The sequence below is a fragment of the Gekko japonicus genome, unplaced genomic scaffold (assembly GCF_001447785.1).
Source record: "Gekko japonicus isolate JY-2015 unplaced genomic scaffold, Gekko_japonicus_V1.1 scaffold4178, whole genome shotgun sequence".
In the NCBI taxonomy this organism is placed as follows: domain Eukaryota; kingdom Metazoa; phylum Chordata; class Lepidosauria; order Squamata; family Gekkonidae; genus Gekko; species Gekko japonicus.
Window position 1 is genome coordinate 307 of NW_015161539.1, and position 14,290 is coordinate 14,596.

Genomic DNA, 14,290 nt, shown 5'->3' on the forward strand with positions numbered 1-14,290 from the left:
TCATGATCACAGTTTACTGCTTTTTCCTTTTTTTAAAAAAAAAAAAGAGTTTTAATGAGTTTGTTTTGTCACGTCGTCGTGTCTTTTCCTGTATTTTCACGCTGCGTTGCAGCTTCATAAGACACCTGAAGTGTGAGCGCATATAAATGAACATATTTGCTTCCTTTTTTTTTTTTTGCAATTTCTCTTTCTTTCCCCCAACCCCTCGAACCGAACTCAGATGTTCCCCATCATTGTGCACCATGCAAAAAGCCTCATGAAAAATATCCAAGCAAAAGCGGAGAGGGAAGAACTGCTGGACATTAAAGAGTGAGTAACTGCCTGCTCTTGAGCTCTTGAGATGCGGTGGCTCAAGTGGTTAAGACGCTGAACTGCAGGCTGTGGATGGTCAGTAGTTCAGCAGTTCGAGACCCGGGTTGCCGTATGATGGAGTGAGCTCCCGTCTCTAGTTCCAGCTCCTGCCAACCTAGCAGTTCGAAAGCAAGACATTGCAAGTAGATAAATAGGTACCACTTCGGTGGGAAGGTAACAGCGTTCCGTGCGCCTTGGTGTTCAGTCATGCCGGCCACATGACCATGGAAACGTCTTCGGACGGCGCTGGCTCTTCGGCTTTGAAACGGCGATGAGCACTGCAACCCTAGAGTCGGATTCGACTGGCTTTCGAGCAAGGGAACCTTTTTACCTTTAACTGCCTAATACGGCAAGTCAAGCGTCTCATTCATCATTGGGGGGGGGGACGACCATAGGCTGCTTTGGGCAGGTGGGGAAGATGTACTTCTCCAGGTGATGGATGGCTCCACCTGGAGAACTAGGCAGAAAAAGGAAAATTTAGGAGGACTAGGAGTGGAAGCTGGTGGAATAGCCCTGGGGGGGGGGAGGAAATGACGGAGAGCCACTGAGGCCTCCTCCATTGATGGCAAAAACAAACTGATCTGTTTTGGATTCCCCCCTTCTCTTCTCCCATTCCCCGCCTCTGTACAGCCTCTTCGGCGCCTACAGCATGGACGTCGTCACCAGCACCTCGTTTGGCGTGACCACCGACTCCATGAACAACCCCAAGGACCCCTTTGTCAAGGAGGCCCAGAAGCTCGTCAAGTTTGATTTCGCTTCCCCGCTCTTCGTTTTGTTGTGTGAGTGGTCCTGGCGACCCCTGAAATCTGTACTTGCGGTCTATAGCCACTGGGCTTCCCTTCCTCACGGGGTTTTCGAAATCATTTGCTGCGGGGGGGGGGAGAGGATATCCAGTAACTGGTGGAATAAGGGAGGTAAGTGTGACCGCGATTATCCCGATCAAATATAATCCGGTTAGAACCGGAGCAGTTTAACCCGCTCTCAGCGTGCCGTCTGACCACACCCAGCGAGTTTCCACAAGTTCTCCAGTACACCAGCCAACAGACCACACAGATCTCTTTAACGAAGCATGCCATCCAAATCAACTTCCATTAGAATGAAGGGTCCAGGTGTTGCACCCATTTAATGTTCTTCTGACCGATGTCCCTTCCCACTTTTTGCTAACAGGATGTAGAGACAACTTCGATGGATAGCGTGCCCTTCTTATGACGCTGCTTTCTTCCCTCTCCCCTAGACGTCTTCCCATTCCTAACTCCTCTGCTGAGGAAGATGGGCATGAGCATTTTCCCCCGGGACGCCACCAAGTTCTTTGCCAAATCAGTTGCCAAAATCAAGGCGAATCGGGAGAAAGGGAGTGAAACGGTAAGAGCAAGAAAGAAGGGGCCCCACCCCATCTCCACAGCCTTCTCTTCAGTTAATGCTGATACAATATTCAGAATGGAGAACGAAGCACAGTTCTGACAGTACAAAGCGACATTGGCTTGTCTGCGTCTCAAGGTTTCCGCTCCACATCCGCCTTATTTCTCAAGGCTGGAGATTCTGCAAGTTGATAAAGGGCAGGCAGGACAAAAGGGGTGGCTGGCGGGGACTCGAACCCTGCAGCTGGGAGTCTATTAGCAGTTACATTTTAACAGCCAGGCATGGCAAGGTGGCATAGTGGTTAGTGTCAAGCAAGGATCTGAGAGACTCTGGTTCGAATCTCCACTCTGCTAAGGAGGCTTGCTGGGGGAGCTTGGGCCAGCCACACACGCTCAGCCTAACCTACCTCCCAGGGTCGGAGTGACGATAAACAGGAGAATGACTTAAACCACTTTGGCTCCCCATAGGGGGTGTGTGCAGAGTATAAATGAAGTACATAAGAAAGAGTTGGTTCCCGTATGGATAGGAGATCTGAACAAGGGGCCCGCTCATAGCTACAATTTAGGAGAATTCAAGGTTTGCAAAAAACCACGACTTTTTTAAAACAGTAGAGCTGTAAGAGCCCCCTTTCCCCAAATAGTAAGAGCACAGACATAATAGAGATTGGAGCGGTTTGGGAGATTCCAAGCTGGCCTGGCAATCCTATGGTACAGTAATTCCAATATTAAGGTTCAACCCCTACGGGAATGTAAACATTTTGCTCAAGTGGTGTGTATGGATGGTTATGGGAGATCGTTGGTTTTAGTTAATGTTTATTTCCCTCCGGCACTGAATAAGGAGGTCTTGCTACAGCACTGGGAGTGTTTAAGCGAGTTCTTGGAACGCCTAGAACAGGATGAGCCGACCAGGGAAATTATCTTGGTCGGAGATTTTAATGCAAGAATAGGGCAGAGTGGGGTAGAACTGGCTGATAGAATAGGTATTAATCCTGACGAGCTACCATCAGGATGCCTTTTTGACCTAAGATGCTCCAAAGATTCATTTATTAATGAGGCGGGCATTCAGCTTGCCCTCTTCACTTTGAGATTTAACCTAATCATTTTAAATGGTCTACCTCCCTTTGACTCTCATGGGGATTATACGTTTGCTTCAGCCCGAGGAAGCAGTGTAATTTATTACATAATGATCTCATCGTCACTTTGGGACGAGGTGAGAGCATTCTCAGTGATTGGCCGGCCTGAAAGTGATCACTTTCCATTGGCCCTCCTTTTCAATTCAACTTTCACTGCCGTAGATCCTGAGCTTCAAGGGGATGATTCAAGAGAGATAGCCCATAGTATTCCTAGGATTCGTTGGTCTGAGGAAATGGCCTGGAAGGCTGCTGAGGTCTTGAAGCCTCAATGCCTGGAAAAGTTTTTACATTTAGCAAAGGAACCAAATGGGACCGTAGACCTGATTCAGGCCTATGATTCTATCATAATCCAACTTGACATAATAGAGAAAAAAAAACTGATCTGCTTGCATGGGACCTCTCCGCAGAACTTTGTGCATGTCACCTTAAGAATATGAAGGCAGGGGATCAATAATTCATACAGTGATAGATCAGCCACTCTGCACATGCACAGAGGCCTCCCGGGCTCATGCAATGCCACCACGTTGTCACGCTATGTTAACCTCTACCCACAAGACTGGGACTTCCTAGACCATGGCTGATCTCCCCCACCCCCGCCTCTATCCTGCACTGGACTGCCTGACACCATTCCACCAGGTTTAGAGATCTGTAGCCAGGCATCAAGATGAAATTCAGTGGCATCCTTAGCGATACCTCTTTCCCAGAAGTAGATGTCACTGGAATTAATTCACTGGTCTCTGAAGAAGAGGAGCTGCGGTGGCTCAAGTGGTTAGGACGCTGAACTGCAGGCTGTGGAAGGTCGGTAGTTCAGCAGTTCGAGACCCGAGTTGCCGCATGACGGAGTGGGCTCCCGTCTCTAGTTCCAGCTCCTGCCAACCTAGCTGTTCGAAAGCAAGAAATTGCAAGTAGATAAATAGGTACCACTTCAGTGGGAAGGTAACAGCGTTCCGTGCGCCTTGGTGTTTAGTCATGCCGGCCACATGACCACGGAGACGTCTTCGGACAGCGCTGGCTTTTCGGCTTTGAAACGGAGATGACCACCGCAACCCTAGAGTCCGACTCGACTGGTTTTCGAGCAAGGGAACCTTTACCTTTATCTGAAGAAGTGAGCGCTCATCCCCTGCCACGTGTTTTGTTAGTCTTCAAGGTGCTCCTGGACTCTTGCTCTTTTCTGCTGGAATTAACAGGAAGTCCTCCTGAGCAAGTATTGTTCTTCTCTTCTCTGAGTGGCAGGATATCCTAAGCTGTCTGCTGATTCCTCTTCTGTTGTTTCTGTTCCCAGAGGAGAGTGGATTTCTTACAACTGATGATCGACTCCCAAAAATCAAACACCACGAATGGGAGCAATGGGGTAGCTCACTCCAATAAAGGTAATACTCACGAATTATCCACAGCTGAATGGGAATCAGTGAGGTCTCAAATCCCCTAATCTGCTTTCGTTGCCAGGCTGTATCTACCTGGGCATCTACCTGTGTCCACATGGAGAGTTTGGTCCCGTTTGGTGTCCAAACTGGAGTGGATTAAAAAAAAAAAAAGGCATCCACAATTTGTCCCGTAATTTCTGGCTTTTCCCTTTCTTGGTTGCAGTCTTGTCCAAATCGAGTTTGGGACAATCATTTTGGAAAGGTCACAATCAAAGTATGTTAGCATGCCATCTGGATGGGAAGGGGAGTAGTTTTATGGGTCCCATCCACACTGGTACTGTTGTGCTTGACTCAGCACCCCATGGCTGTCCTTTTCTATTTGTCATCATGGGAATTAAAAAAAAAAAGCAAAGCAGCTGACATATTGCTATAGTGTCATAATGATGTGAGAATGGTGTTATAACACTATAGCGCTGTAATAATATGTACTAGTTCCTCTGTATTTCCAGCTTCTGTACGTTGCAGAGGTATGGCTTTTTATTTTTTTTAAGTTGAAGGCTGAAACGCAGAGGACCTAGTAGATGGGTCATTATAATGTTATAACGCTACAGCAATGAGTTAATTGCAGATTTCTTTTTTAAAAAAACCCTCTGGGGCTGGGGGGAATGGCAGTCTTGTGGCAGGGGGCCAAGGCGAGGAAAACTGCCCTGTGGTCATTTCGTTGCTGCTGTGGCAATGAAAGCTACACAGGGAACCATTGCCCTGTCAAAGCGGCCTATGAAATAAAGCAAGAGATTGTAAGAGCATCTGCAGCAGACGTGCTGCTTAGAAAGGGTAGAGGCGAGTCTCCCTTAACCAATTGAGCGTGGGACTAGATCTCCCAAGCTCAAATCCAGACTCTGCCATGAAGCTTGCTGGGTGATCCTGGGCCAGTCGCCCTCTTTCTCTCAGCCTAGCCTACATTGCAGGGTTGTCAGAAGGAACAAATGAGGAAGAGGACCAGGGCTATTTTGGGGCAGAAACGCACAGGAACGGAGTTCCGGCTGGCTCCTGAGATGGCCACGCCCAGCAGGAACTCATTAGCATAATAGGCTACACCTAACAGCAGACACTCATTAGGATGGGCTACATTAGGGGTGTGTGGCCTAACATGCAAAGGGTTCCTGCTACAAAAAAAGCCCTGGGTTTTGACAACAAACAAGGTAAATAGAATAAGAAGCAAAAGGTGGGTGTGGCTGGATGACCACACTTCTGGTAATGTGGGGTGTGTGGCCTAATATGCTAATGAGCTGCCATCTCAGGGTGTGGCCTAATAGGCTAATGAGTTCCTGCTGTTGGGTGTGGCCTATTATGCTAACGAGTTCCTGCTGGGCTTTTTCTACAAAAAAAAAAACCCTGGAGAGGACTATGCACCCTGCTATCAGCTTCCAGGAGGAAGGGAGGGTTAAAAAATTACTAGAAAGCCAGATAAGAGCACAAGCTTTGCACGCAGAAAGTCCCATGTTCGGTCTTCAGCTCAAGCTGTTGGCAAATGACTTCTGCCTGGCAGAGCGGACAGTTCCAAACTATGCAAACTGGGGGGGGGACCACACCCCAAGTTATTCAACAGGGGGGAAACTCCAAAGGTATCCCAAGCGGGGTTTGTGAGTGCAATAAAGAAAAACAAGGTATAATGAACTGGTCAGCAAACATAGCAATTTTGGCAGGGCTCCTTCGATGGCATACTGAGAGCATTTGAAAATAATACCAGGAACAGGGGTCTACTTCCACCCTCTAGCCTTGCCTCTGTTACATGGAAGGAGGTAAAGACCATCTTTGTATCCACAACTGTGATGCAGGCTGCTTGCTTTCCGATTCCAGCCTTCACCTCTCTCTCCCTTTCCTTTGACAGCTTTGACCGACAGCGAGATTCTGGCACAAGCGATTATCTTTATCTTTGCGGGATATGAGGCAACCAGCAACATCCTCGGTTACCTGGCTTACGAATTAGCGATCCACCCTGACGTCCAGCAGAAATTGCAGGAGGAGATCGACTCAGCTCTGCCCAATAAGGTACAGTAGGGCTAGACAGGAGCGTCAGTGGATCTCCTTCAACTGCACCCCTTATGCGTCACTGCCAAAAAGAAAACAGATGTGAAGCCAGTTGTGTTTTAGTCAACCTCCCCCACCTCCAAGTCTGCAACTTTACTTCCTCTTATTTCTGCTGGTTTGGTAACTGCAATAGCACCTTGTGGCCATCTCAAGTGGTGGCGCTGCTGTGCATCACAAAACAGGTCAACTGGCCCAGTGGCACAGAGAGGAAAACACCTCAGTCCTGCCGCTAGAGTCCCCAGCTTGGGACCCCGGGTGTGTCGCAGCAAGAGAAAGGTTCACCCACTCCCCTTCCTCATACACAGTGGCAAACTTTCTCATAACGTTCTGTCCTAAAGGCTCCTCTTACCTATGAGGCCGTCATGCAAATGGAATACCTTGACATGGCAGTGAACGAAATCCTCCGGCTGTACGCGCTTGGCGGGCGGATTGAAAGGCTGTGCAAGAAAGACGTGGAGATAAACGGCATCACCATCCCAAAAGGGACGGTTGTGATGATTCCACCGTATGTCCTGCATCTTGACCCAGAATATTGGCCGGAACCCAAAGAATTTAGACCCGAAAGGTAAATAATGGGATCAATATTTTGTATTTCTTTCCATAGCCCAACAATGGATAGCTAGTATCCATGTCCCATACCAGTCCATGTACCTGGTCCGTGAGCACATGGGGTTTTTGGACTGTGATTCTAAACAGTACCAGGTTTTCCCCCCCCCCCCAATCTTTGGTGAAACCAGCTTGTCTTCTTTCCGTGACCAGTCTCTCTTCCTGAAGTCTGTTTGCCCATTTTTTAAACATATATTTATTTATTAAATTTTTATTATACAATCCTGCTCGAAAGCTGCAGCGGAAGCCCGAGGCGTCCGCTTTTCGCCCATTTTTTTCCCGAGCGTCGGCAGTGTGCGCATAGACTGAGCTCCACTCCCACATTTATAAAACCGACGTTTAAACGGTCACTCGTTTTAGCATTTAGATGAGTTTGGGATCTCACGGAGGCCATTTTCAGGTCAAAAGTTTAAAGGGAAGTCTTTCGTTGGAGGGGTTGGATTGATTCGCCCTGGTGGTTCTGCGCATGCGCCATGATAGTTTCCCCCCATTCTACGGATGAGCGCCTATGCGCATGCACAGAGAGAAAAAATTTTAAAAAACGCCGACACACACTCCCACGTGTCAGTAGTGTAGACACTGGGGAGCGATGTGACTGCGTGGTGAGGCAGGATAAGGGAGGTAAGCAGGGGTCGTTTCGTAGGCAATGTTCCCTCTAAGCTGTCAAGTCTTGTGAGCAGAAATTCTACTTTGTGAGCTACTGGCATTAAAATTGTGAGCAAGCAATTTGGCTACTGTATAAATTAGTTTGCTCTGTAGCCATCCTTCCTGAGCTAAGACAAAAATGTGTGAGCCAGAGGCTAAAAAAATGTGAGCTAGCTCACACTAACTCAGCTTAGAGGGAACACTGGTGGGGAGAGGCAGGGAGGAAGCAACTTACCCTCCCCTCTTCTCCTGCCTCCTCCTGGCTGAATGAGGGCTGGAAGCGGGGCGGCCGGAAGCAGGGGGCGGGGCTTCGTCATGTGCCCCGCCCCCGTACCTCACCCGGGGGAACTGCGATCCCCCCCGAAATGACCTCTGGAGGTAAGTGTGATCGCGATTCTCCAGATCAAAGATAATCGCATCAGAACTGGACCAGTTTAAGCCGCTCTCAGCACGCCATCTGAATGCACCCTTGGTCTTCAGAAGCACTTCTGTCTCCACCGAGGTGCATGAAAGCCAAGATTGGCTTTTTGCTCTGTGGGGGGGAAGCAAGTGGACCGGAAACACATTGGTTGGCACCACTTTGGGGGGACGCCACCTTTAGTGTTCGTGTTTTTCTTCTTGTACAGGGTAATATTTTCGTATTCAGTGGCCACTCAGATTCCAAGGCCCTATGCTGTAGCTTACCTAGGTTGTGCATCAACCCAACTCTGCTAAATTTAAGACGTATAATGAAGGGATTAATCAGGGGGTGTGTCTGTAAAGATTGAATTGCCATCTCAGTGTCCCAAAGGGACTGTTTTGAAAGGGATGGAGAGGGGTCCCCTCAAATTTTGCCTTTCATTTTATTGCCTCGTGCAAAGCTAATGGGTGCCGGCAAACGCCGGGCGTGCTAGAGAAGAGGCAGGAGAACAACCACCTTCCCGGCCAGCAAGCAGGAAAAAATAGCATCACACCAGTATAAAGAAAGACGGCATCAAGACTGCTTTAAAAATGAAATGCAGATTCGGCCTTTGACTGGCTGTTCTGACAGGGCAGGGCATGGAGAATTCATGCCTGATATACAGATCTGTGCAGGGGTCATTTCCTGCAGGAGCGCACAGGAGCGAAGCTCCGGCAGTAAAGAGCCCAGGGGGCGGGCACATGCAACAAGCCCCACCCCCTGCTCCCAGCAGCCCCAGGCCACGAGGCGCCTACGCCAAGGTTTATTCAGGTACAAGCTCTCCCTCCTCTCCTAGGGCAGATCTGTGCGTCCCCCCCCCCATAGCTAGCAATCCAAAACAGTCCAGTGGAGCCTGAGCAGTGGGTGTTGCCTTCTGACACACTTCCGGTGATGCCTATGCTAATGAGTTATGCTAATGAGCTCCTGCACCTCTTTTTCCACGAAATGACCCCTGGATCTGTGGGATCCTGATAGTGAATTTGTACCTTATATTATTATGAGACCAGCTAGCCACTTCATGTGTTGTAAATAACAAAGCCTACTTCTTCCGCTCATTTGTCTGGAAACAGGTTCAGTAAGGAGGTGAAAGAGAAAATAGATCCCTACGTGTTCTTGCCTTTCGGAGCTGGTCCCAGAAATTGCATTGGAATGAGGTTTGCCGTCCTTGTAATGAAGACGGTTATCGTCGATCTGCTGCAGCATTTCCACTTCAAGCCCTGCAAGGAAACGCCGGTGAGAGACCTGGATCGATTTGTGCTTATCTAGACAGAAGACAGCCGGTCAGAATTAGGTCACGCTTTCCTGCTGCAGCAGAGACACGGTGTGCAAAGAACGTCTTCTCCTGAAGACGGCGTGTGGTGAATTTAACCCCCTAGAGCAGTGGTGGTGAACCTTTTAGAGACGGAGTGCCCAAACTGCGACCCAAAATCCACTTATTTATCGCAAAGTGCCAACACGGCCATTTAACCTGAATACTGAGGTTTTACTTTAGAAAAAACAACTCATACATTAACTTAAGATGATCCAAACAAAGTAAGGAAAGCAATCCCAAATGCTTTCATTGACTTAAAATTATTTGGCAGAGAATTCGACACTTTCATGATGGTCTGGGCCTGGCTGGGGCGATGGCACGCGTGCCCACAGAGAGGGCTCTGAGTGCCACCTCTGGCACCCGTGCCATAGGTTCGCCACCACTGCCCTAGAGGGAATGCCACATTATATTGACATGGGCAACTCCGACCTGCGGTGGCTCAAGTGGTGAAGACGCTGAACTGCAGGCTGTGGAAGGTCAGTAGTTCAGCAGTTCAAGACCCGAGTTGCCGCATGATGGAGTGAGCTCCCGTCTCTAGTTCCAGCTCCTGCCAACCTAGCAGTTCGAAAGCAAGAAATTGCAAGTAGAGAAATAGGTACCACTTTGGTGGGAAGGTAGCAGCGTTCCGTGCGCCTTGGTGTTTAGTCATGCCGGCCACATGACCACGGAAATGTCTTCGGACAGCGCTGGCTCTTCGGCTTCGAAATGGAGATGAGCACCGCAACCCTAGAGTTGGATTCGACTGGCTTTCGAGCAAGGGAGACCTTTACCTTTACCTTTTTAACCAATCATCTCCAGTGCTTTACATCTCCCAGAAAACACTGACCGCCTGGCTTCTCTGTATGATCCCTTTCCCCCTCTGTTTTAATGTCCTAGATCCCTCTGGTGCTGACATCGAGAGGATTCACAAGACCGGCCAAACCTATCATCCTGAAATTTGTTCCCAGAGTCGGCCCCACGCAGTAGTGGCGTTTCTGTCTAACAACTCCTTAAGGGACGCAGCGATACAGTTCTGTTGTTTTGGACTCTGGACTTAAAGAGTCCCCCTTGTATACATCAACCACAAAGCTTCAGGCTTTTTGGGAGGGGCTCTTCAGCTGAATCCAGGCACCGGGGCCCGGGACTTCCACCCCAAAAACTGGCCCTAACAGGACCATGGAGGGAATATTATCTCAGCTACGGCACCAACGGATCTGCTGTTTGCACATCGCTTCTTGTTTGTCTTTCGGGCATGACTACAGCTCGGGGGTACTTTACAGAAAGCCCCCCTCCATCCCTTGCCACAGGATCACATGAACATCTCAGTTCAAACAACACTGTTGGGCCGTGAGAGTGTGTGTGTGCATGTGATATTATGTGCATGCTTTTCTACTGTACATGTATGCAATCATGCCCAGGATTGTGGCAGAAATCAGAAGCGAGAGATAGATTTTGCTCACTCTGTTCCGAAGCGGGTCTTGCTTGCATGTGCAATACTTATTCCATAGGGCTGGGTTGGAACAGAGAGGGGGGGGAGGGATTTCCTTTATGGGCGCTTTCGTCACACTGAAAGGGCCAGGAGAAAGGGGCCGTTTGTAAACGTTTTAAATAAATGCACAGATAAATAAAAGTACTCGTGTCCTTCTCTGATTTCTCCCCCTCGCCAGGTATTGCCATGGGGTTGCCAGCTCTGGGTTGAGAAAGGCCTGGCTATTTGGGGGTGGAGCCCTGTGGAGGGCGGGGCTTGGAGAGGGGAGGGACCTCAGCAGGATAGACGGCCATGAAGTCCACTCTCCAAAGCAGGCATCGTCTCAAGACTGCAACAGCACAGACATTCCGATGCAACAATTCAGAGCGAGAGGTGTCAGTTCTCAGATGCTGTTAAATATAAACAAAACATTGCAAGAGTGCAAATGTTATAAGCATGTTTTTATTTTAAGTAAAAAAACCACCACCTCTTTGTGTTCGTGTCCTTTATAAAGTTTATATCTCCGCTACCTGGCATGACATTTTATGACACACGTGGCCCGGCCCAAGGAGGTCTCGTTTATGTCAGATCCGGCCCTCATAACAAATGAGTTCGACACCCCTGCCTTATCGACTAACAAGATATATGGACCAGCTCTCCATATCTATCTACTCTAGGGTGGCCAGGCGATAGAGATCTGTTCCCCTGGAGAAAATGGCTGCTTTGGAAGGTGGACCAAACCCTGCGTCCTCAGACTCCACCCCCCAAAATCTTCCCCACCCGAAGGTGGCAACCCTAGGCGCGGCCTCCCCTTCTTGAGGTGATGCTTGGACCTGCCATTGAGGGTCAAAAACGCAGGCCGCGGGTCTTGTTTCTTACATCAGCTGGGCAGCAATTTTTTTCAAGGCCAAAGGGATGGATTGGGCCTGACTCCACCGAGGCCCTTTTAGAAGCAGATGAAGCAGATTCACGGTTCTTTCAAGACACTGGCTAAACAGAAACTCCACATTCAGAAATAGCATACCGCAGGGGACCATCACTACAAGAGAGCTGTCATCTTCACGACTCGCCTAAAAATTTCCTTGGCACTGCTTCTGTAAGAAGCTGGAGGAGGGACTCTGTTTCAGTGGAGGTGGTTCTTATGAGGTGTTTTCAATTCAGGAGACCTATTTCCGGATCAGAGATCGGGATGCCAGCCAGTGTAGGTGGAGACACTGGAAAGCAGAGACAATTAACACTATACGCAGGATTTCGTGCACGACAGTACGATAGGGTTGCCAAGTGTTATTTTCGCTGCAGCGGGGGACTCCCGCATCCACGTCACCCGGAAGTGACGCGACCGCGCTGGGATTTCGTGCACGATGGTACGATAGGGTTGCCAAGTGTTATTTTCACTGCAGCAGGGGACACCCGCATCCACGTCACCCGGGAGTAACGCAACCATGCCGGGCACGCTGGGGCAGGGCCACGACCATCCGAGCGAAAACCATAGACTGACGTGCACGTCGGGGTGGGGTTCCCCCCAGGGCCCGATCCACCGGTGGTGGGGTACGGGCCTCTGGGGCGGGGGTTTCTTCGCCCCCCGGGGGGACTTGGCAAGCCTACGGTATGATCAGAGGAAAGGGCAGGCCTTGTCCTGTTGCTTGACACGGTTGTTCCTGTTCACCTCAGGTTTTTCATTGGTCGTGGATTGAAATTGGTATTGTGTTTGAACTTAGGTCAGGCATACAGGTGGATAAGGGTATGCAAACAGCAATGTTTCAGTTGCTGTGTGCCCAAGATAACGCTCGAGGCAAGAAAAGGACGCCTTGCAGGAGAGAATGTGTATTCACTTCTGTTTCTGTGTTCCAGGCAACACGCGGTCTATGAAAGCATATTTTCATTGTCCTTGCCTTGCTCCCCGTTCCTGATTTGGAGATTGTTACAAGCTTACGCAGGGCTGGTTCTCTGGCCAGGACACCATGCTTGGGGTGGCCCCATAGGAACCCAGTTTGGCCCCAGCCATAAGTGTCCAGGGAAGGGGTGGTGGTGGCAACACTGGCCGCAACACACGTCCAGGAAGTAGTTGGTGCATTGGGTTGCCAGGCTCTCAGCTGGCCAACAGGGCACCAAAATAGCCCAAAAAACAGGGGTGGAGGGTCAGCAGCGTCCCAGCATGCTGACATCGCTCCCCATGAGCCCGGAAGTGACGTAAGCACATCACCGAGGAGCCTATTCCACGAAGAAGAAGTCGAAGAAGTCAAAGAAGTCGAAGAAGTCGAAGAAGACGAAGAAGACGAAGAAGACGAAGAAGACGAAGAGGTGGTGGTGGTGGTAGTGGACATTGGATTTATACCCCGCCCTTCACTTGGAGTCTCAGAGCAGCTTACAAACTCCTTTCCCTCCCCCTCCCCACAACAGACACCCTGTGAGGTCGGTGGGGCCGAGAGAGCTCTTGACAGAAACTGCCCTTTCAAGGACAGCTCTGGAAGAACTATGGCTTGCCCAAAGTTATCCAGCAAATGAACTGCCAAGAGAGACTTCAAGTCAGGAAGTGTGACTTCTTGGTCAGTTTGTATTCCATTGCATACCTGCTTTAGAAATTAAACCCCAGAGGTTGTGGGATGGTTGACAGATTAATAGTTGTGTTTTATGTGCATCTTCGATACCTTCCTGCTATTTTGTAAGTGTTACTTTTTAGGCATGTCTAATGCATGTTATAATTAAAATGGTTAAGATATTAATGTTTCAACAATTAGGCAATAATAGAACTCCATATTAATGCTAGTTTACTAACATTTACTAATCTCTCTCTCTCTCCCCCTCTCCCTTTGCTGCTGTATTAAGTTTTAAAGAACTTTTTAAAAGAAAGGGGGGGAGAAATTTCTACAGTAAATGGAATGTTTTAGCAGGTGGAAACAATTGAAGCTTGCCAACTCTGGGTTGAGAAATATCTGGACCCTGAGGAGGAACAATACCATAGAGTCCAACCTCCAAAGCAGACACTTTCTTTAGGCAAATTAGAGACAGTTTGGTGTAGTGGTTAAGTGTGTGGACTCTAAACCGGGTTTGATTCCCCACTCCGCCACTTGCACCTGCTGGATGACCTTGGGCAAGCCATAGTTCTGTCAGAGCTGTTCTTGAAAAAGAGCAGTTTCTGTCAGAGCTCTCTCAGCCCCACCTACCTCACAGGGTTTCTGTTGAGGGGAAGGGGAAGGAGTTTGTAAGCCGCTCTGAGACTCCTTTGGGTAGTCAAGGGTGGGGTATAAATCCAATCTCTTCTCTTCTTCTTCTCTCTGTCACCTGGAGATCTCTAGCCACCACCCGGAAGTTGGCCACTAATGCAAGCCTATCCTTACAAATGAGACTTTCTCATTTGTATTAAAACCCACACACACACACACATTATGCCACTACTGATAGGGCCCTAGTGAACATGATGTTTTGTAGACCTATTTGAGCCCAGGAGGATTGGCTGAAACCAAATGCATGCCGCTGGATTGGTCACGAATACTAGTTTATTGCACGTGCCAGAAATTGTGATTCAGGCGTCAACCATCTTCTC

The 14,290-nt window shown here is 49.0% G+C and overlaps 1 protein-coding gene across 1 annotated transcript; it reads left to right on the top strand.

Moving 5' to 3' along the window:
• The first annotated feature begins 220 nt into the window (after positions 1 to 220).
• On the top strand, positions 221 to 10,265 carry LOC107125820 (cytochrome P450 3A19-like). Its single transcript, XM_015429281.1, has 8 exons — positions 221 to 309; positions 982 to 1,130; positions 1,586 to 1,713; positions 4,125 to 4,212; positions 6,098 to 6,258; positions 6,636 to 6,862; positions 9,058 to 9,220; positions 10,176 to 10,265. The coding sequence occupies exons 1-8, from the start codon at positions 221 to 223 to the stop codon at positions 10,263 to 10,265; spliced, it is 1,095 nt and encodes a 364-aa protein (XP_015284767.1).
• The last annotated feature ends 4,025 nt before the right edge of the window (positions 10,266 to 14,290 follow it).

Excerpts from the sequence above, each read along its gene's own strand:
- LOC107125820 (XM_015429281.1), top strand. The coding sequence starts at position 221 with ATGTTCCCCATCATTGTGCACCATGCAAAAAGCCTCATGAAAAATATC. Across the intron at positions 6,259-6,635 it reads ACTCAGCTCTGCCCAATAAG|GCTCCTCTTACCTATGAGGC; the intron begins GTACAGTAGGGC and ends TCTGTCCTAAAG. Across the intron at positions 6,863-9,057 it reads AAAGAATTTAGACCCGAAAG|GTTCAGTAAGGAGGTGAAAG; the intron begins GTAAATAATGGG and ends GTCTGGAAACAG.